General features: G+C 45.4%; 1 protein-coding gene across 1 annotated transcript; it reads right to left on the bottom strand.

The window, feature by feature from the left end:
* Positions 1–4201: 4201 nt before the first annotated feature.
* LOC136612915 (uncharacterized) lies at positions 4202–12586 on the bottom strand. Its single transcript, XM_066593680.1, has 2 exons — positions 12446–12586; positions 4202–7529 (listed from the first exon to the last, which is right to left on the bottom strand). Exon 2 carries the CDS (start codon positions 7442–7444, stop codon positions 6440–6442), a length of 1005 nt encoding a protein of 334 aa, XP_066449777.1. The 5' UTR covers positions 7445–7529; positions 12446–12586; the 3' UTR covers positions 4202–6439.
* Positions 12587–24373: the final 11787 nt, after the last annotated feature.

Genomic DNA, 24373 nt, shown 5'->3' with positions numbered 1-24373 from the left:
TTGTGCGTGCAATTGCGCATCCCCATTGAATTCTATTTGGGGCACAAATACGCAGAAAAATAGGACAATTTCCCTCTTTTTTTTTTTTTTGCACGACCGAAAACAGTGGGTTCTATTCTTTGCGTATTGCAAATACATCTGTGTGACGCCGGCCTAATACACGACTCACAGAGAAAACGGCGCACCATGAAGATGTAGTCACAGCATTGTGCAATTTCCAGGAATACAGTGCCTTCGGACAAACAAGTTATGCAAGCGGATGCAATTTCAGGCCAATCTGGCGGCGTGATCAAAGGGAGAACCAGTGTGTGAAGCTCGCGCCATGAAAAACTGCTTTCTGTTGTTTTTCGTGTCCGAGTGAAGATGCCTCCAAGTCGCTGGTGAGGGTCGATTCATCAGACGGGCTTCGTACAGCGGGCGGTCTTTGCGTCAAACTGTGGTTGAAATTGCAGACGGTTGGCAGCAAAACGCAATTTCCTTCATCCTAAATAACCTGTAGCACCCAACAGGGGCGCACGGACGGGGTTATACCTAGATCAGAAGTTATCCCCTATTCATAGGAAAGGGGATAACTTTCTAATTAGTGGGGGTCTCACTGCTGAAGCCCCCGACTGATCTTGAGAATGGAAGTCCCATTTCCCCCCTTCTATTCACTGTAGGGTTACTGCACCCACGAAGTGAAAAGGAGACTGAATGGAGCGCTGGTCATGCAAGAACACCAGCTCTCTGTTCACTTTGGATGGGATTACTGATTTACCTGAGTGGCACCCGCTTGGGTATTTCCATCACCCATATTGAAATCAGTGGAGCGCAGACCATGCATGCTCCGCCAGCGCTACATGCAGAGTGACCCCCACAGTCATAGGAGAGCGGAACACAGGAGTCCCAGTCTGCAGATCGGCGGAGGTCTTCGCATGGGACCCTCCCACCAATCAGCAAGTTATTCCCTGTCATGTGGACATCCTGGAGATAGGGAATAACTTATTTTAGTACAACTCCTTAAAGTTGATGAGTTGCTCTACCATTTCTTCAGGCCGTACCGAGCAGGATAACACGCAGCCCCATCAACGAACATCAGCGGGCAGCTTTACAAGGTGTCCAGGTGATCCCTTGGCCAGCAGGTTCACCAGATCTCTCTCCAATGGAGAATCTGTGGGACAGGATTGGATCGCTCCCCCACATCCTCACAATGAAGGTGACCTGTGGACTATGGTCAATACCACATGGCCAGCACCACCGAGGACTGTATGTCCGCGCTCTCTGAATCCATGCCAGCTTGCATTAATGACTGTATCGCCCAACATGGTGGCGCCACTGCTTACCGATCTTCTTGGTTATTGGGCCACGGGAGATGTGCAATTTTCTTTTTTTATTAAAATCAGTGGTTCAGAACTTAATTCTCCATCGGTGTCTTATTTGGATTCTTTGTTTATGGTGAAGGATTTTCTCTGTAAGTCGGGGCCACCTGGAAAATCTTTGAAATGAAAAGAGATACAAGTGAAAGACTTTCTAGAACTTAGAAGATGGGGGAAAACTTTTTTGCACTATGATGGTGCCTATTGGCCATGTTGGTGACCGCCATCTTGGATTCAGCTCAATGGGAAACATGATTCAACGTGATAGGTGCAGTTTTTTAAATATCTGCAACCATTTTCGAGTTATAGATTATGTCATATTGAGTATTAATAAAGTTGTTATGCTGAAGTATGAGATATGGAAAACCCTAAGCACATTACTTTTCAGGTACCAGAAAATGTCATTATCAATCCCGGACAGAAATGAGATCATTCTGATGGTCGGCAACAGACGTTCACGTGAGATGGCCGAGACTTTCCATCAAGAACATCCAGGAAGAAACCAGTGAGGGAACGAACTGTCGGGAAACTAATCCAGAAGTTCAGAGAAACTGGAAGTGTGCAGGACAAACTGAGGACAGGTGGTCCAAGCGGGGTTTCTGATCCCCGGGCTCCAAGCCTAACTCAAAAGAAAGATTTCTTTACCTATATAGCTACATGCCAGTATAGAGCCCTGCAGAGCAGAAGGCATGTGTCTTTGCAGCAGGTTTCTTACTTGTAGCAGAACAGCTTCTGTCCTGGTATCTGTGAAGGGGATGGTGACCGGGGAGAAGGTGTAGGGTTGTGGCGAAGGCTATGTCTGTCGGTGCAGGAGAGAGTTCGGGGAGGCTTATCTCCGTCTGGATCTGGAGGTGCATGAGAGTTGGAGTCATGGTGCTCTGATCCCTGGTAGCAGAGACATGAACCCTTCCTGTCCCATTTCTGGCCACTGGAGGTCCAGTGTAGGGTGGTGTTTTGCTCCTGAAAAGTGTTCCCTGGATAGGGGTATCCATTGAGACCGGCGGGATAACTCATATATTGAGACATCAGTGCAGTGCTCAGAACTTTTTAACAAACAGTTCAAAGTTAGCCGGTCCGGCCGTGTGCAGGAATAACAAACAGAACCCTCAGTTTGGGTAAGAATTAGCAAAACAAGGTCGTATCTGACGTGTAAGAATCCAGGTACAATTCCCAAAGTCCAGAGTTAGTGTATTTTAGTACAGCCCCGCACTTACATTTCGTTTGGTGTCCCAGAAGGCAGTCTCTAACTTTCTGCTGGCTGACATACCCACTCTGTTACCCCATACTACTGTCCTGTAAGTCAGTTATCTCAGTGATTACCTGAGACAAACTGCATTCTGTTGGGAAAAAGAGAAAGCGGAGGGGTTCATTTAAGTACTTTTTAGTACAGAGGAGGTAGCTAGGCTTAAAGGGGTTCAATGTAAGAAAGGTTAATCGTTGCATTCTGCAACTTTCTAATGTCCATCTAATGACCCACTTTGTACCCATCACATTAAAAACACTTAGGGCACTTTAGAAAGTATTAATAACCCCTATATATCCCCAAAACGTAATAACGCTCCATGTGCCCTTTAGAAAGTAATAATGCCCCCTTTGTGCCCACTAAGAAGTAGTAATGCCCTCTGTGTGCTCCAAAACAGTAATTTGTGCTCAAATTCAAATTAAGATTGTTACCTTTGTGCCCCCTGATCGATATTGTGCCCTCTTTGCTCACCAAAAAACCCTTATACCCGCCTAACCCAGATCCTATGATGAGCAGAGCGAATGAAGCCACTTCTGGCCTGTAAAGTAAGCATCCCGCTGCAGGTGGGTCAATGCAGTGACCACACACACAGCACCTCAGCTGGACTCATGTGGCTAGGGCATTCTGTGGGCCTAAAATGACCAGTGTTCGGCAAGGTAGTGATAGGGAGCCAATGGCTCTTGGTCCAAGTCTTGAGGATGTGGATAACAACTAAAAAGTGGCACTTGCTCTGTGACCAGGACATTAGGCCAGAAGTCTGAAGCATGTGCCCTGGTTATTCACTGCTAGCTACACCTTTGGCTGGAGTATAGCTTGACTGTTATTCTGGAGGACCCAGCATGTCCAGCACTGTGTTCTACTTCATCTTCCCTCTGGGGGTGCTGCAGAGGAATTGAACACTTGCTGCCAGGTTTTCCCACTGATCTCTGATTGTACTCTTTGATCACTCTATTACTCGGATCTACTTACTATTACTATTTTCAGTTTACGGGAGCTAACCAGGCTGATATCAGCCCTTTATGTAAGCAGTAATATAATTACAGGTTCTCTCTGGAATTACATAAGGGATTGATATTATTAGGAAGTCATTCCAAAATATTACATAACCGCGTACAAAGACATCGCTGCCAGTCCTAGAGTTGGTAAATCCTACGGTAAACGTAGCTACGGAGATAGAGATGCCTTTCCCAGAATGAGAGGGAGGAGCACCGGGAATCGGTCTCCATTACTAGTCACAGCGTTTCAGGTCCTTCACATTCTACCATTTGCAGGCCACCAAATCTAGCATAACCAGACTTAAATGGGTTCTCCAGGATTAGAAAAACATGGCTGCTTTCCTCCGACACAGCGCCACTCATGTCCGTAGGGTTGTTTCTGTGACTGCAGCTATGCACTATTGAAGTGAATGAGGTCGAGCTGCAATACCATACACAACCTTTGGATAGGTGTGGCGCTGCTTTTCGAAATAAAAACAACAAAAGAAACTAATTCTGGACGACTCATTTAATAAGTCATTGGCCGGATATCATGATGATTCTTGTTACTATGAAATCACAAAGTTTGGAGAATGACCCCAAACAAAAAAAAAACATTATGACCATACTGTAAAACAATTCATTTCTTTATTTACAGAGATCAGTAATTAACACACGTGTAGTGTATGTTCACATAATAAGCAGGTAAGATGGAGGGATAGCAGGTATATTTAGGATACTGTGCAGCCCTTTTACCCTAAGCAAGATTGGCAACCAAAACGTGGCATCTCCACAGAAAGAAAACCAAGAAGAAAGGACCAGGGCTGGGATGAGGGTTAGGCGAAGTAGGCAGCTGCCTAGGAAACCTCTGGGGAGGGGCACAAGTTCTAGAAATTTTTATGGAACTTCCCCATTTGACAGGAACCTACTTTAACTAATCAACGCTACACTGTACAGGGAAGTGACTGATTGTAGTGGGTGAGCATTTAGTGGCAGTATGGGAGGGCGGCAACAGGAAGCAATAATATAAATGATTGTCCATATGTCAGCTATTATGCTAAACCTCAGTAAGCAAGGGTGGGAGGTGTATTCTGCGACCTTCAACCCTGAGCACCGAGATAGCTTGCTCCACCTCTGAGGAGTATGGAGGGCACAATGTGGAACTTAGCTGCGATGAGTTGAGGAACACTTCAGCATAAGATGTTTGGCAGATAAGGAAGGATGAAGAAGTATCAAGATGACCTACAGAAGATATTTCTTATGGTGGAAACCAGTGGTCTATGGATCAAGGCCTCATGGGGCACAGCTAGAAGAAAGTTATTGCCACACATGTCACAGAACCCTATTACAACATATTTTAGACAAGGAGTCTTAGAAACAAGGACAGGATTCCACCATAAGTCTTAATAGTCACAACCCTCCCACCCTCAAGCACTTCAGGAATTTCTTCATCTTCCACTGGTAGAGTTCATGTTTTGTGGAATGTGAGGGACATCTAGGAAGGTAGGATTGTGATTTGAGGCAAACATGACATAGAGACCTTGGAAGAGTTCAGATATAAACTCCAGGAGACAGTAGGGAAAGACAAGATAAGTGAGTTAGGGAGACCATGACATGTTGAAAAAGGGATTGAAAAATGTAAACTGGAGACTGTGGAGGTCTAACGTTATGGTTGCACGACCAATAAAGCAACAAAAAGTTTCTACAGAAAAGAAATCTAAAGATTTGGTGCCAACCAAAAAATGTAACCTATTATGGTGGCAATGGGGGACAGAAGTGATTATTTTTGTAGTGAAAGAACACTGTCCACACCATGTCGGCCCTCCCTTGGCCAGACAAATGGTTAGACATGGATGAGATGGGTACTGAAGAACCCTACAAGACAGAAATGGGAAACAGTCAAAGACACGAGCAAAGTTAAAAACAAACGGTATTTGGGGACTTAACAGATGAAGGCAGGCAAGAAAATAATAATCCCGAGGTATATGAAATGGTCAAACAGAAGATGCCATGATTGGCCAAATGTCTACTGAATGGTCCGGGTCTGTGTAATGTCATACGTATCAGCTACTTTATAGCACCCTTCAAAATACTGGTGTTTGACCCTCAGGTCATAACTCTACATAGTTTACATCTCCAACTACATAAGAAGGTTTATGTCCAATTTCTCAGACGCTTGACTTAGAGCTGGTTTGGTTGATGAGTCCTCATTAGGAAAAATATCAAATCCAAAAAGTTGTGGCAACACACAATATAAGTAGCAACCACTAAAATATAGACACAAAAAGGACACTTAAAGGACTGGTATAATTCTCGGTGGATACTTCAAAGATCACAGATGCACAACACGACAACATACAGTACTTTCTTCTACATCTGTGTCCTAACATCCACCAATCGAGGCGAACCTGTGGCCGTGCCGTGTCGTAGTGAGGGTGAGACAACAAAGTAGTGTTAACCTGAGGAGGTCAATAAGTCTCCACTTGAGTGTTGTGTACTAAACGATTGAAGAAACTACAATAATGTGGCCTAACAGGACGTATTTTCAAAAATTTTGGCAGCATGACACAAAACACAAATGTTTTTTTTTTCCGCGTCCCAGACAGTATTCTATTACGCTCTGCCTCCAGCAGAGGAGAAGAGGTCATATCAGTCCAATGTATATCTCAGACACCAAGCTGCTTCAGTGTCCTTTGGCAAGAGAAGTAATGTCTTATCTAGCACCAGAATTATGCCTTCTTATGTTGAGCAGCTGACTTGTTTCAGGTAAGTAGAGGAAAACTGTTGTGTGGTTTTTGTAATGAGTCTGTCAAGTATTTCTGGTAAGTAAGATGCAATGATGTGTGGCTCATGAGTAACTCACAGTACTAATCAGGTCCACTTCGACCCATCATCTGCTCTGAAAAAATTCTCTTCAGCTGGGCCACTTCTGCGGACAGCGAGGCAAGTTGGGACCTAAGTTCAGAGCTTTCTGCAGACTGAGCAGGGGTCCCATCTTGACCTTGGTTTGGCCACCGTCCCCGTGGGCAGGCCATTGGTGGCTGAGGAAAAGCTTGGGCCACGTCAGTAGGAAAACTGTTCATTTCTCTCGAGATGGGTGCTGCGGCATGCGGTCCCTCTTCACCTGGAGTACAGGCCTTAAACCTCAACTTGTGTGGGAGACTTTTATACGTCTCAGGATGAAGGTCAAGTCTCCCTCGAGGATTTTCCACAGTCTCTGCTTGAACAGATCCATAATAATTTATGGATGATGGCGGTAAAACCTGCGCTTCCTGTTCAGGAACTCTGTCTTCAAAGAAAACCGGACTTCCGACGCTGGGAGTGGAGAATCCAGAGTCTTCTGAGTGAGGCATCGGTGGAGGAGGGTTGGGTGGAGTTGAATCATGGAGGCCACATGGCTGTGGATATGCCCCACGAGCTTCTTCACATGGATCCCGTACCAGACCAAAGCGGAACCGCAGAGCAAGCAGCTCAGCTCGCAGCCTTGCATTCTCCTCTAGGAGAGCAATAACTCGTGATTCCAGGGCAATGTCACCGGCACGGCGCTTCTCTCTTGAGCGTTTGGCTGCCTCATTGTTCTTCTTCCGTTTGTCCCAGTAATTGTCATCTTTTTTCTCATCTGGAGTGAATTCTCTGCGACGCCGAAGACTAGAGGGTGATGATGAATCACTTGGTGAAGAACTCCGGCGGCCAAGCAGAGAGCGAGCAAGAAGGAGGCCAGAAGTGGACAGGAGAGATCCTGGAGATGAGGCATCTTCAAGAGCATTCTGTGTAGATGCTGGAGCAGGAGGAGGAGCATAGGGTTCAAGAGTAGGAGGAGCCTGGTGAGGAGACAGATCCTCGGAGGTGGAGCAAGGCACCTGACCGTTCATATTGGGGTGGGGGGACAGGGCTGGAGGGGAGAGGTCACTGAGTTGAGCCAGGATTACACACAGTTGAAGGTCAAAGAGCAAAGTCCTGTGAAAAAAACAAGAGAGGAAATATGTCACAACAGAGAAGGAAGAAAGAACAATGATTCGTATTATGAAATCAGTTCCTGGTAGATACAACTTATAAGAGCTCTACAAGTTAACTAGAACTGTTCACTGGATGAACTTGATTAACCTGTTTGATGAACTTTTCTTATTTTCCTGCAGTGCCCCTGCAGGAAAAGAAAAGTATTACAGTCTGTTTTTTTCTTTTATGGATTACGCCACATTATACATATCCAGATGTCTCCACAAGAGCAACTGATGATCAAAAAACTTGCAGAAGGGCCTGCATGGAAAATGCATGGCAAATCCGTCCCATGTGAACATAGTCTAATCCTAGAACCGTAATTATCACTAAGGCCAGATTCACAGGAGAGTATGCATATTTACACATGCAATTGTGCTGCGCTTTTACGGAATGGGTGTTGCGTATGTGCGTTTTTAACTGTACTTTTTCGTGTACACAAATCGTGCGTATTGGCGCTCCCAAAAAACACGTTCATCTATTGAAAGAGCCAATTAGTGTAATGAGTTCAATACGTGAGCAAATGCACAGAAAAACAGAGCATGCTGCGTATTTTTTTGTGCGACTGAAACGCATACGCAAAATACACGCATGCGAATGAACCCATTAAAATCAATACTTTCTATTCCCTGCGTGTTGCTAGCATGTTGATGCTGATGCGGAATTGAAAATAGCAGAATCCAATCTGCAATTCCGCATCCAAATCAGCAGTTAGCCGTGCAGATTTTGGAGCGGAATTCAGGGACAGCGTATTCCGTAATGCCGTTGCGGAATATTGTGTGAAAGGTCCCCAACGAGGAGGACCGCGGCCGACCTGACATTTCTCTTACAGCAGGTCCGCTAGGACAGGAGCCGCTATCCCTCTATGACCCAGAATGGAGAGCTCGATTATGCTCTATGCCCTCATCTTGGCACAGCCCTATAACCCTAACCTTAAAACCATGACGTAGATCTCTAACCCTAACCATCTCCATCCTAACCCTAACAGTAAACCTCACTCTAAAGCCAACCCCAACTCCAATCTTTTTGCATAGTTTTCCTGTCTGGAGAAGCTCCGTCCCGTCCCCCCCTTCCTTTCCCCAATGACACACATACAGTAGATCTCATAACTGATCTTCTACTCTGCATCTACTACCTAATAGAAAAGCAACAGGAAAAACGGGCAATCCCAAAATTGTCTAGTGAGAGCCACGGAACACGTTCGACGCTCGCGAAACTCCGGCCGCAGGGAGGTGCACGCATGTGATTACCCAGTTGAAATTGTGTAACCATTTCTTAGAAAGCAGGAGAAAATCTTCTTATGAAAGAGACAATGTAACTTGGGTGTGTCTACTATCCAACATACAGGCAGAGTACTACACGCATCACACAGCAGTCACACATTAGAGTGTCAGCTCTGCTGCACCATACTGTCCCTCCCAATACTATATCAGAATCATAGAGTACAGGTCCCTCTCTTCCTATATAGCAGTCACATTTTAGAGCGTCAGCAACCTGTTCATTCCTCTGACCCATATAAAAATCATATATTGGACTGTCAGCTCTGCAGGATCTAGTTCTCCCCATCATTATATACCAGTTATAGATTAGAGTGTCAGCTCTGCAGTATCTTATTATATATAGTGGTCCCTTAGTAGACACTCTATTTCACAGAGCCCCATTCTTTCCACTTTACTATACAAGTACACATTAGAGTGTCAGCTCTGTAGTATTCTATGAATTACTCCTTACTATACAGCAGTCATATATTAGAGTGTCAGCTCTGCAGTACCCTGTCCCCCCATTACTGTGCACCAGTCACACACAGTCAGCCAGCTCTACGGTAATGTATTATTGTAGTATATAATAATCATATATTAGACTGTCAGCTTTCCCAATACTATAGGAATCGTACAGAAAATTGGGATGTCAGCTCCGCAGCACACTGTTCATTCCTCACTTTACTATATAAGCAGTCACGTGTTAAAGTGTCAGCTCTGCAATAGCATATTCAGGGAGCAGTCACATATTAGAGTGTCAGCTCTGCAATAGCATATTCAGGGAGCAGTCACATATTAGAGTGTCAGCTCTGTAATAGCATATTCAGGGAGCAGTCACATATTAGAGTGTCAGCTCTGTAATAGCATATTCAGGGAGCAGTCACATATTAGAGTGTCAGCTCTGTAATAGCATATTCAGGGAGCAGTCACATATTAGAGTGTCAGCTCTTTTTAATACTATATATGAATTATAGATTAGAGCATCAGTTCTGCATTATTTTATTCTCTCCTGTTTGCTATACAGCAGTCACAAATTAGAGCGCAGCTGTGCAGTATCATAGTCATTCTTCCCATTCACTATTTGGCAGCCGCATGTTGGAGGGTCAGCTCTTCCTTTACTACATAAGAATCAAAGATTAGAGTGTCAGCTCTGCAGTATATTATTCTACCCTTACTATATAGCAATCACAAATTAGAGTGTCAGCTCTGCAGCCACTCACTCCCAGAAGTCAGACATTAGATTGCAATCTTTGCAGCCCCTCACTCCACCCAGTAATCACACATTAGATTGTCAGCTCTGCAGCCCCTCACTCCACCCAGTAGTCACACATTAGATTGTCAGCTCTGCAGCCCCTCACTCTCCCCAGTAGTCACAGATTAGATTGTCAGCTCTGCAGCCCCTCACTCCACCCAGTAGTCACACATTAGATTGTCAGCTCTGCAGCCCCTCACTCCACCCAGTAGTCACACATTAGATTGTCAGCTCTGCAGCCCCTCACTCCACCCAGTAGTCACACATTAGATTGTCAGCTCTGCAGCCCCTCACTCCACCCAGTAGTCACACATTAGATTGTCAGCTCTGCATCCCCTCACTCTCCCCAGTAGTCACACATTAGATTGTCAGCTCTGCATCCCCTCACTCCACCCAGTAGTCACAAATTAGATTGTCAGCTCTGCATCCCCTCACTCCACCCAGTAGTCACAAATTAGATTGTCAGCTCTGCAGCCCCTCACTCTACCCAGTAGTCACACATTAGATTGTCAGCTCTGCAGCCCCTCACTCTCCCCAGTAGTCACAGATTAGATTGTCAGCTCTGCAGCCTCTCACTCCACCCAGTAGTCACACATTAGATTGTCAGCTCTGCAGCCCCTCACTCCACCCAGTAGTCACACATTAGATTGTCAGCTCTGCAGCCCCTCACTCCACCCAGTAGTCACACATTAGATTGTCAGCTCTGCATCCCCTCACTCTCCCCAGTAGTCACACATTAGATTGTCAGCTCTGCATCCCCTCACTCCACCCAGTAGTCACAAATTAGATTGTCAGCTCTGCATCCCCTCACTCCACCCAGTAGTCACAAATTAGATTGTCAGCTCTGCAGCCCCTCACTCTACCCAGTAGTCACACATTAGATTGTCAGCTCTGCAGCCCCTCACTCCACCCAGTAGTCACACATTAGATTGTCAGCTCTGCAGCCCCTCACTCCACCCAGTAGTAACACATTAGGTTGTCAGCTCTGCAGCCCCTTACTCTCTCCCAGTAGTTATACATTCAGTTGTCATCTCTGTAGCCCCTCACTCACCCCAGCAGTCAAAAATGAGATCGTCAGCTCCAAAGCTATTCACTCTTTCCCAGTAGTCACACATTAGATTATCAGCTCTGCAGCCCCTCAATCTCCTCCATAAGTCACACATTAGATTGTCAGCTCTGCAGCTCCTCCATCATCCACACATTATAAAGGTTGTTAGATTGTCAGCCCTGCATCATCCACACATATTAGATTGTCAGCTCTCACTCTCCCCCATCAGCTATACATTAGAGTGGCAGCTCTGCAGCAGTCCCACATTAGATTGTCAGCTCTGCAGGCTCACTCTTCCCTATTATCCATACATTAGATTGTCAGCTCTGCAGCCTCACTCTCCACCATCATCCCCACAGTAGATAGTCAGCTCTGCAGCAGTCATACATTAGATTGTCAGCTCTGCAGCCTCACTCTTCCCATCATCCCCACATTAGATCGTCAGCTCTGCAGCCCCATTCTACCCCAATATCCACACATTAGATTGTCAGCTCTGCAGCCTCACTCTCTCCCATCAACCCCACATTAGATGGTCAGCTCTGCAGCCTCACTCTCTCCCATCACCCCCACATTAGATTGTCAGCTCTGCAGCCTCACTCTCTCCCATCACCCCCACATTAGATTGTCAGCTCTGCAGCCTCACTCTTCCCCATCACCCACACATTAGATTGTCAGCTCTGCAGCCTCACTCTCCCCCATCACCCACACATTAGATGGTCAGCTCTGCAGCCTCACTCTCCCCCATGAGCCACACATTAGATTGTCAGCTCCGCATCAGCTACACATTAGATGGTCAGCTCTGCAGCAGTCATACATTAGATTGTCAGCTCTGCAGCCTCACTCTCTCCCATCACCCCCACATTAGATTGTCAGCTCTGCAGCCCCACTCTCTCCCATCACCCCCACATTAGATTGTCAGCTCTGCAGCCCCACTCTCTCCCATCACCCCCACATTAGATTGTCAGCTCTGCAGCCTCACTCTCTCCCATCACCCCCACATTAGATGGTCAGCTCTGCAGCCCCACTCTCTCCCATCACCCCCACATTAGATGGTCAGCTCTGCAGCCCCACTCTCTCCCATCACCCCCGCAGTAGATTATCAGCTCTGCAGCCCCACTCTCTCCCATCACCCCCACATTAGATGGTCAGCTCTGCAGCAGTCATACATTAGATTGTCAGCTCTGCAGCCTCACTCTCTCCCATCACCCCCACATTAGATTGTCAGCTCTGCAGCCCCACTGTCTCCCATCACCCCCACATTAGATGGTCAGCTCTGCAGCCGCCCCGCAGTAGATGGTCAGCTCTTGTGCCGGGGTACCTGCAGGGTCGGGCGGCAGCAGCAGCAGCAGGCAGCGTGTGGGCGCTCCGGCAGTCTCCCTGGGTGTCTCATGCTCCGCTCCGTCTCTCTCCCTGCCCCGCAGAGTTCAGCTGAGGCTGAGCGTTCACCTTACTTAACCCTCGTGCGTCCTGTGAGAATGTGCCAGCCTCTCCTTCCCGGGCTGTCCCTGCACATCCCTCTTCCTCTACCCCCTCCCCATATCCACAGATAGGGAGATATAAGATTACACCAGCTGCACTATGGACATTGCATAATAATCCTGTGCCCCAGGAGGACTACAACTCCCAGCATCTACGAGGGTTTGCATCACATGGTGATAATCGTGCATAATGCAATATAGGGGGGATGGCACTACAACACCCAGCATGTACAACATAACATGGAGGCAGTCATGTGCCTAATGCCACCTGGGGGTGATGTGGACTACAACACCCAGCATGTACAACATAACATGGAGGCAGTCATGTGCCTAATGCCACCTGGGGGTGATGTGGACTACAACACCCAGCATGTACAACATAACATGGAGGCAGTCATGTGCCTAATGCCACCTGGGGGTGATGGGGACTACAACTCCTAGTATGTATGAGTGTTATATAGTATGAACACAATCATGTGCCCAATGCATGCCAAGGATGATGGGGACTACAACACCCAGCATGTACAACATAACATGGAAGCAGTCATGTGCCTAATGCAAGCTTGGGGTGCTGGGACTACAACTCCCAGCAAGTATAAACATGGCGACAATCGTGCCTAACTCCAGCTGGGGTTGATGAGGACTACAACTTCCACCATATATGGGCAATACATGTTATGGGGACAATCATGTGCCTAATGCCACCGGGGGGTGATGGGGACTACAACTCCTAGTATGTATGAGTGTTATATAATATGAACACAATCATGTGCCTAATCCATGCCAAGGATGATGGGGACTACAAGTCCCAGCATGTATCAGTATAACATAAGTTGGAGTCAGTCGTGCCTAATGCAAGCTGGGGATGATGTGGACTACAACTCCCAGCATGTATGAGCATTGTAAGTCATGAAGACATTTACTAATCAAGTGTCAAATGTAATAGAGGTGACAGAGACTACAACTCCCAAGAGGCACTTATGTGCCTAATGCAAGCTGGGAGTGATGGCGACTTTAGGTTCCAACATCTACGAGAACTGACTTTGACAGACAAACAGATAGATAGATATGAAATAGACAGATAGAAGATAGTATCATATTAGATAGATAGATATGAAATAGAAAGATATGAGATAGATAGACAGATACAAAATAGATACATATTAGATAAATCTGAAAAGGAAAGATATGAGATAGATAGACAGATAGATGAGATATAAAGATACAAGATAGATACATATCAGATAGATAGATATGAAATAGAAAGATATGAGATAGATAGACAGATATATATATATATCAGATAGATAGATATGAAATAGATAGATAGAAATGAGATGAGATAGATACATATTAGATAGATAGATATGAAATAGAAAGATATGAGATAGATATGAGATAGATAGATACAAGATACAGTAGATACCGTGTTTCCCCAAAAATAAGACAGTGTCTTATATTAATTTTTGTTCAAAAAGGTTTAACTTTTTTACATGTAGAGCTGCCTGGACACTATTTAAATTGACTTTTTTAATAAACTGTTAGCAGGGCTTAATTTCGGAGTAGGGCTTATATTTCAAGCATCCTCAAAAAGCCTGAAAAATCATTTTGCATCCTCAAAAATTCTGGAAAATCATGCTATGCCTTATTTTCAGGGAAACAGGGTACATATTAGATAGATATGCAATAGAAAGATATGAGATAGATAGGAGATAGATAGATAGATAGATAGATAGATAGATAGATAGATAGATAGATAGATAGATAGATAGATAGATAGATAGATAATGAGATAGATATGAGATAGAAATATACAATTAGATACATATTAGATAGATAGATAGATAGATAGATAGATAGATAGATAGATAGATAGATAGATAGATACAAGTTACAGTAGATACATACTGTATTAGATAGATATGAAATAGAAAGACAGATAATTACGGGATAGATTGATTTGAGATTTGTAATTACACAATGACATTATCATAATCACATATGTACAGAGAGAGATGATATAAGAGCATAAAACAATTTATAGAAAACATTTTTAGAATTTCACTTCCTGACCGCAAGCATGCGGAACTAATCAGAAGTCTGAGACTTTCTTCAAGACAATAATGAAAATGTAGTGGAGTGAGTAGCAGGACGCCTTCTATAAGTGTCCCGTAATCTGTGCTCACCATGCAGAAGAAGCGCCATGCAGCCTGTGTGCGCTGGTCGTTACGACTGCAGTGATACTACATTTACATATATATATACATTTATATACATATATATTTATATACAGCTTTGGCTTTTATGACTTTCGCACAATAAAAACATAAAGATGTTTGTAACTCATTTGTCTTTGTGTTTTCGCACTCCAAGACAGAACTTTTTCCGGGACTTCTGAGTTATCTGTCACCACTTTTTAGTTTTATTTCACCAATGTTTCACCAATACATATGTGTAAAAAACACTATTTATTTCATAAACTCTTTATTTCTCCAAAACATAAATATTTATAGTATTATTCAGGTGGTATAAACACATATATAATAGCCTGCAAGATAGTATCAAATGGTATGTATGAAGAAAGTGGGGACAGATAATCCACAAGTACCCGGAGCTATGAGGACTTGCTGCAGGACAAGTAATAGTTTTCATTGGTACCATTTTTAGGGTACATGCAATTTAGGTTTTGTCCCATCTGCATGCCTGTCAGTGTTACCCTGACAGGAAGCCTAAAAAGTCCCACTTCAGGCTTATGTATGTGGCAGACCAGGGGGGCATTGTTAGACTCCCAACTGCCATGGCAATCTATTGGTACCCTGTCATGGCATCATGGGGGTACAGTGGGAGATACAGTTAAACAGCTCTCCAATTTCCCATGTTGACTGTATGTGTCCAGCACCTATAAACGATGGCACGGGCAGCTCCTGTGCCCTCTCCATCACTGCTATGTACTACTACGGCGGTAATAGTATGTTCCAGGGTGGAAAGTGGTTAAAGGTGCTCTCTAACTACAGATAGCTACTTACAAGGTACTGGGTCTGGATACTGTTCATGGGAGGATATGACAAGTGGTTCATTTTTCCTATGGCAGCCACTACAGGAGTAATGAGGTATTGCATGGCGGTTCACAGAGGGGGATCCAAACAGGTACCCGTGAGACAACACCTTTAACTCGCAGACTGCTGTTGAGGCCATTAGGGGAGGTCCCAGTCACAGACATATGTGTGTTCTTACACCCATGGACAAGCCCATTGTACTAGTACAAGGTGTTCTCTATTCTAAAAGGTGATGAAATGAAGAGCGTGAAGAATTGACTGCATCATTGAGGATATTTTAGTTTAGCTCACAGGGCATGGTCTAGACCACACATGTCAAACGCAGGGCCAGCAGGCCAAATTTGGCCTGCTACCTCATTTTTTGTGGCCCGCCAGCTGTGCAGCAAATCTGTGCTGCATTCCACTCACCCAGCCCGCAAGTCCGGTCCGGCGGCGGCAGCAGTGCAGTCGGTGACCACCGACCTCTCTCCCCCAGCGTCTGGGTGCGCCATCCTGTACGCAGCGCAGACGCCAAAAGAAGAGGTCAGCAGTCATAGACTGCACTGCCATCGCCGAACCAGACCTGGCTGAGTGAAGGTAATACCTGTAGGGATGCTGCCAATCCAGAGGCCAATATGAAAGTCGCAATTACTACTGGGACTAGTATGAGGGTCACTAATTACTACTCTTTGTTCTCAGAATCAGTGGGCGTCTCAGCAGTGAGATCCCCACCAATGTCACCAACACGGCAGACCAAGACGTAATTAATGTCCCCGATGGACCAATATTGACATGTATTATATCACCAAAATGTGGGGAACACAAGTGAGGGCAAATAATGGTAAAAGAAATATGGAAATAAGAACACTATCTCTAACCAATTTTGGCATGGCAGACCTACCTACAAGTGGGGTGATCGCCCTGATAGGGACAGCCCCACGTCAGGAACCTAAGGGGGACTAGTCTGTCTCTAGGTGGAGGATAGGGGAGATGTTTAATGCAGATGGAAAGAATAATGTATATAATTTTTATATTGTAGAAGTGAAGCCACATACAGATTGAATACTCACAGGTACTTAGCTGACAGGAGTCTGCTGCCTCATTAAACACCTGAGGCAGGAATATAACCAGCGCCCATGTAAGGTGGGCCCGAAATAAATACACTTCCATTATGGCTGATTGGCTGGTTAGAGAAAACACTTCCTTGGCAGCCAATCAGTCCATACACCATAGGAGAGGTGCATTCATTGGCGCCCAACAACAAGGTGGGTTGGGGCTGGCATTGTGACATTACCCTGGCTCTACTTCCTGATTAAGGCTGGCGTGCTCTCACGTGCGGCAATGAGAGCACTTTGTGGAGTCTAATCTTCCAGGCTGATCCTCTCTGTAGGCTCCAGCAGTAATCTACCAGTGTGTGGTCCTTTATACACCGAACGATAGATCGTTCAGATTCCTGCATCCAGCCTGTAAACAGGCAGTTTGCTTATGAATGACTGCCTGTTTATTGTGAATTGAGTCGGGTGGCCTGGAACAATCCCAGACCCGCTCTGCCTCCATTCACTAGTGCTGATCATCTCTGTGTAAACCACAGGAATAATTATCAGTGGGACGACCCGGTGGGTATCTTCACCCGACAGGTTGTCCCGCATAAAAGGGCCCTAAATCAGAGTAGCTGTTTGCCTTATGGTGGCCAAGAAAGTTTTTGACAACTAGAAGAAACTAAGAGCAGACACTAGACTCCACCTTGTCCATTGAAATTATGAAATCTGAGTCATTTATGAGTTGTCTAAACTGGGGACCATCAAAAATCTCTGCTTACAGTTTTTCTTACTCCTTTCAAGGAATTTATGTGACATGTAAAAAAATTGAATTATTAGAACGGCGGTGTTATGTCATCATAAGTAACCGCACCTTCCTTATAATCAATAAATTACAACAAAATATCTACTAAATGACTTAAAAAAAAAAAAATTGAGTACAAATGAAAAACTTAAGGAAGTTCTACCACTTCTTACCATATCTCCAAAACTAGACCTGACCGTATTCAAAATCTGCTCTAAAGTTTATTAGAAGGTTGCAGGACTTAAAGGGGTTTTCTGGGCAAAATCTATTGCTAGTAGTTAAAAAATAGTTAAATCGCCAGGGACCCACTACTTGGGATCCCCAGCGATGGACTGATCGCCTGGCCCGCTGCACTGATGTAAATCATAGGGGGTGGATGGGAGTGGAAGTGCCCTAGCTGACTTCACTTCTATTAAAATCAATGGGAGCTGAAACATCTATTACACTTCTATGTCTGTCTCTGGTGTTGGAGGCGGAAGTACCAGAAATGTAATAGTCCGTTGCAGCCATCATCGATTTCAATGGTAATAAAGCCAGTTAGGGCACTCCCACTTGCACTTGCGCTCCCATCCCCTATGATGCATACATAGTCCACTGCACTGATGTAATGATGAGAGTTGTGGTGATTAGATGGACAGTCTTGTCACCGGAGGCCCTAAAAGTGGTTCCCCCCTTGGCCTATAAAAGGCTCTCGGAGGCTCCTTGTGTGTAGTGACCTCTTCTTCTGCTTGTGTAGAGCTTGTTGACCACTAAACGCCTCTATGATGCAGAGAAGAGATTTCACCCCGTTACCAGGGTCTGAAAGGGGCGCATTATTGGGATGTGAGAAGCTGGATGGTCGTACCGATGAATTGTCCACCACCTGGCCATTCTGACCAGACTTTTAGGAGGTGTTGGACTAGTGGATGTGTGAGGGCACACAAGGAGACCGGGCTCAGGACCCCCGACAGACCACCAGTAGAGAGAAGCGTCTGACTAGACTGTTAGGAGGTGTTGGGACCAGTGGATGTGTGAGGACACACAAGGTGACCGGGCTCAGGACCCCCGACAGACCACCAGTAGAGAGAAGCGTCTGACTAGACTGTTAGGAGGTGTTGGGACCAGTGGATGTGTGAGGGCACACAGGGTGACCGGGCTCAGGATGCCCCATACAGACCAAAAGTAGGGAGAATAGTCTGATTGGCCAACAAGTACAAGCAGTTCCAACTGTTTCATTGTCTGCCATCCAGAGATAGGTGGCGCCATTGTTACACCCCTGTGTCCGAACCATTTCCAGGCGCTTGGCTGAGCGTGTGACCAAACTGTTAGGAGGTATTGGGACCAGTGGATGTGTGAGGGCACACAAGGTGACCGGGCTCAGGACACCCCCGACAGACCAAAAGAAGTTAAAATAGTCTGATCGTCCAACAAGTACAAGCAGCTCCAACTATTTCATTGTCCGCCATCCAGAGATAGGTGGCGCCATTTTTACACCCCTGTGTCCGAACCATTTCCAGGCGCTTGGCTGAAGGACATTTGGTCTCACGGCCCCCATTACATATGCTGTTTTTGACACCCACTATCGCCTCCATTTGCAGTGGTATCGTGGATGATGAAACTGGACACTACGGAGTAGAACCAGGTTGTCTTTAGAGATGAACCCAGGTTTAGTTTGGGCGCTGACAGCGGCCGTGTTCGCATCTAGAGACCTCGGGGTGAGCGCCTCAATCCTGCCTTTGTTGTGGAGCGGCACACTGCCCCCTGCTGGTGTGATGGTCTGGGGGGAGATCGCATACGACAGTCGGTCGCCCCTAGTAGTGGTACGAAGGACAATGACAGCTCAGCGATATGTTCAGGACGTCCTGCAGCCACATGTGTTCTTCTCATGGTGGCTTTCAGCAGGATAAGGCTCGACCGCACACACAAGAGAGTCACAGGAAGCCCCCACAACATTGTCACACTTCTGTGGCTGCCCGTTCACCAGATTTATCACCAACAGAACATGTGTGGGACCATCTGGGACGTCAACTCCCAACATAGTATGTTAGTCTGAATGAAGGCAATGTCCATCTAGTTCAGCCTGTTTCAACCCCCCTCCTTGTTGGTCCAGAGGAAGGCAAAAAAAAACCCAATGAGGCAGAAGCCAGTTTAGCTCATTTGGAGGAAAAAATTTCTTCCCGACTCCATAATGGCAGCCAGAATAATCCCTGGATCAATGTTTCAGTCCCTACCTGACTCCAAGACCCAGATTAACAACCCACTGGACACCTATTGTCTATATCCTGTAATATCATAGCACTCTAGATAGACATCTAGTCCCTTCTTAAACTTCTCAATGGATTTTGCCATCACCACGTCCTCAGGCAGAGAGTTCCACAGTCTCACTGCTCTTACGGTAAAGAACCCCCTTCTGTGTTGGTGATGAAACCTGCTTTCTTCTAGACGTAGCGGATGCCCTCTTGTTACCATCGCAGTCCTGGGTATAAACAGATCATGGGAGAGATCCTTGTATTGTCCCCTCATGTATTTATACATAATTATTTGATCGCCCCTTAGTCGTCTTTTTTCCAGGGTGAATAATCCCAATTTGATAGCCTCTCTGGTATTCCAGTCCCGTCATTCCATTTATTAATTTAGTTGCCCTTCTTTGAACCCCCTCAAGCACTGCAACATCCTTCCTGAGTGCCGGTGTTCAGAACTGTACACAGTATTCCATGTGAGGCCTGACAAGTGCCTTATATAGTGGGAGGATAATGTTCTCATCCCTCGCCCCTATACCTCTTTTAATGCACCCAAGACTTTATTAGCTTTTGCAGCAGCTGACTGGTATTGGTTGCTCCAGTTAAGTCTACAGTCCACTAGTACCCTTTTTCCATCTCACTTTTCCCTAGTGGCACCCCATTTAGTGTATTGGTGGCATATGTTTCTCCTGCCCATGTGCATTACCTTACATTTATCAATATTGAACTTCATGTGCCATTTTTTCTGCCCAAGCCCCCAACTTATCTCGGTCCTTTTGTAGCCGTACATTGTTCTCCTTTATTAATTATCTTGCATAATTTCATATCATCTGTAAATATTAATATTTTACTGTGCCGCCCCTCTATTAGGTCATTGATAAATATATTGAACAGAATGGGGCCTAGTACTGAGCCCTGTTGCACCCCACTCGCAATGGTGTCCCAATCAGAGTATGAACCATTTATTATCACCCTCTGCTTTCTATCTCTGAGCCAGTTCTTTACGCAGATACACGTTTCTACCCAGTCCGAGCTGTCTCATTTTATATATCAACCTACTATGCGGCACGGTGTCAAATGCCTTAGAGAAGTCCAGATATACGAGATCAATAGACTCTACCAGGTCCAGCCTAGAACTTACTTCATTGTAGAAGCTGGTCAAATTGATCTGACATGATCGACCCCTCATGAACCCGTGCTGATGAGGAATTATACCATAGTTGTCCTTGAGGTATTCTAGGATGGCGTCTCTCAGAAACCCCTCGAATATTTTTCCAATTATTGAAGTAAGACTTACTGGGCTGTAGTTACCAGGCTCTCTTTTCGACTGCTTTTTGTATATTGAAACTACACTTGCAATACGGTAATCCAGTGGTACAACCCCGGCCATAATAGTGTCCCTAAATATAAGAAATAGCTGTTTATCTATCATGTTACTTAGTTCCCTTGGAACCTTTGGGTGTATTCCATCTGGGTCCATCAAGTTGTCGATCTGAATCCTACTTAACCAACTCTACACCTCCTTCTGCGTTAGGTATGTAATGTTTTGCGAGGGGTTCGTTTTATTTCCCTGCATCTCGTGTGGCATTTCTTTTTCATTCGTGAATGCACTTGAAAAAAAACTTTTTAATGGATTTGCCTTCCCCTATTGTCTTCTATGGTTTCTCCTGCATAATTTGTTAAAGGGCAAGTGCTCTCATTGCAAATCCTTCTACCATTTATATAATTGAAGAATAGTTTAGGGTTATTTTTGCAGTTTTTATCTTTTATTTTACATAATTTTCCCTGTATGTTTTTAGCACTTTTTCGCTGCCTTTTTGTTTTAGTAATTTAAACGCTTTCTTTGTTTTGTTTATTGCCCTCCTTACAGTCTTGTCGAGCCACATTGGTTTCCTTCTACTTGCAGTTCTTTTATTTTTAAAGGGTGTGAACTGCAGACATGAAGTAATTAGGATGTTTTTAAACTTTTACCATTTGTTGCCTGTACTGTTATTTTTGAGGATGTTGTCCCAGTTAATGTTCCCAAGAGTAATTCTGAGCTGATCAAATTTTGCTTTACTAAAGTTTAGCATTTTTGTCGCTCCCTGATAAGGCTTCTTATTGAATGACAGCTGGAAATTAATTATATTGTGGTCACTATTTCCCAAGTGTCCCTCAACCTGCACCCCCGTGATTCTGTCCAGTTTGTTGGTTAATACTAAGTCCAGAGTGGCCCTCCCTCTATTTGGCTCCCGTACAAGTTGTGAAAGGCAGTTATCTTTAATTATTCTAAAAAACTTATCGCCCTTGTGAGATTCACAGGTTTCGTCTTCCCGTATTATATCCGGATAATTAAAGTCTCCCATAATAATTACTTCATTGTAGTTTGACACCCCTTCTATTTTTCTTAATAATAAGTTTTCAGTTTCTTCTGTTATTTTTGGTGGCCTATAGAAAACCCCTATCAGGATTTTGTTATATTTTGCTGTATTTCTACCCGCAGAGATTCCACATCTTCATCTCCTACACCTATATCGTCCCGTAGCCTCGGAATTAAGTATGATTTAATGTACAGACACACCTCTCCCCCTTTCTGGTTCCCACGGTCTCTTCTGAAGAGATTGTAACCCTATATCTTCACCGCCCAATCGCACTTTTCATCAAGCCATGTTTCTGTTATTCCAACTATATTGTAGTCATTCTCGCTTCAAGCTCACCCACATTATTGATCAGACTTCTTGCATTCGTTGCCATAAAATTCATACGATGGCTGTTATCCTTTATATTCATTGTTCTACTTCTGGTTCTATTAGCTTTTCTACCAGTTCTAACTGTACTAACCCCACCCCCTGCATGACCCCCACTCCCATTATTTGGTCCCAGGTCGCTGTCTACACTGTCTATTCCCCTATTTCTCTTGATGCCATTCCCCCGGTCCCTAGTTTAAACACTCCTCCAACCTTCTAGCCATCTTCTCCCCCAGCACAGCTGTACCCTTGCCATTGAGATGCAGCCCGTCCCTATGGTAGAGCCTGTAGCCGACAGCAAAGTCAGCCCAGTTATCCAGGAACCCAAATCCCTCCTTCCTACACCAACTCTGGAGCCACTTGTTTACCTCCCTAAGATCCTGCTGCCTTTCTGGTGTGGCACGTGGTGCAGGTAGTATTTCCGAGAAACCTACCTTGAAGGTCCTCGCCCTAAGCTTTGATCCTAGGTCCTTGAAATCATTTTTGAGGGCCCTCCATTGACCTCTAATCTTTTCATTGGTGCCAATGTGCACCATGACCGCTGGATCCTCAAATCCCTTCTCAGTAATCTGTCAACCCGATCCACAATCTGTCGAACTCGAGCACCAGGAAGACAACACACTGTTCAATGATCCCGGTCTTTCTGGCAGATTGCCCTGTCTATCCCCCTTATAATTGAGTCCCTCACCAGTATGACTTGTCTAACCTCCCCTGCACTCCCTTTCCCTTTCTTAGTGGAGCAGTCATCTCCTTGGCGTTCGTTCAGTGGGCATCTCGTGCTGCAGGGGTGCGGGCTCTGTAATGACATCCCCCTCATCTGCCAATTTTGCAAACTTGTTGGGGTATGCCAGTTCAGGACTAGCCTCCCTGGTTCTCTTTCCTCTACCCCTTCTGTCATCCAGCTAACTACCTGCTCCCTCTGCTCTTCTGAACTACCATCTGCCCCTGCCTCTACGTCCGCGAGTGCCCGCTCAGTGAGCAGCAAACTTCTTTCCATGATGCCAATGGATCTCAGTGTTGCCAGTCGCCCATTTAGATCCAGGATTTGGGCTTTAAGATATGCGATATGCATGCATCTTGCGCAACAGTACGCTCCCTCGATCGGCTGATCAAGGAGCGCATTCATTGCAATCAGCACACTGGACGGCATTGTCAAGCATGGAGCTCATTCTACTGGGGATCTACAAATTTACCTACAAAGTAATGAAGATTGACTAGATCACCCTTCAAACGCACCTCCGCCATTCTCAACCTCTCACGCTTTTTTTTTTGCTCACACACTTACTGTCTGCTCTCACTCACACAATTTTGCTTCATTTAAACCTCAGCCACACGCACTTACAGACACTCGCACTCACTTACAGACACAGAATATACTTATCAGCCCTTGTCAGCAGCAGTCTTCCTCTTCAGCAGCTGATGTCTCCCACCATGCGCAGGCTCAGCGTCGCAACTTCTCACAATGGCGATTCCACTTTCTGGCCTCCTGCCGCTCCAGGACCTGTTCCTCTTCTCCCCACTGGATGGATCCTCCAGCGGCTCTCTCAGTCGCCTGCTCCCGGCTTGCGTCTGACAGCCTACGAGTTCTCACGATCGAGAGGCTCAGTTACAGCAAATGTGGACATATACGCCATAGGACACCAAAAGGAACCGGTATGCCTCCATGCCCGCCTATAACGCATCTTGAATTAAAGCTAGAGGCAGCCCAACCGGGTACTAGAGCCTCCATGCCCACCTGTATCACATCTTCTATGCAAGCTAGAGGCGATACAACAGGGTACTAATGCCTCCATGCCCACCCATATCAGATCTTGTATCCATGCTAGAGGCGACTCAACAGGGTACTAGAGCCTCCATGTCTACCTAAGGGTGGACAATCACTAGCGATATTTTCTCCCTTGCGCTGCAAGAGCACGAGAAATCTCTCGCCACGCAGCGCAAGAAAG

This window comes from Eleutherodactylus coqui, chromosome 2, assembly GCF_035609145.1.
Source record: "Eleutherodactylus coqui strain aEleCoq1 chromosome 2, aEleCoq1.hap1, whole genome shotgun sequence".
Taxonomy (NCBI): domain Eukaryota; kingdom Metazoa; phylum Chordata; class Amphibia; order Anura; family Eleutherodactylidae; genus Eleutherodactylus; species Eleutherodactylus coqui.
The sequence above is the reverse complement of the archived record's forward strand: the minus strand, read 5'-3'. Positions and strand labels throughout refer to the sequence as shown.

Coding starts and splice junctions, on each gene's coding strand:
- LOC136612915 (XM_066593680.1), bottom strand. CDS start 7,444: ATGAACGGTCAGGTGCCTTGCTCCACCTCCGAGGATCTGTCTCCTCAC.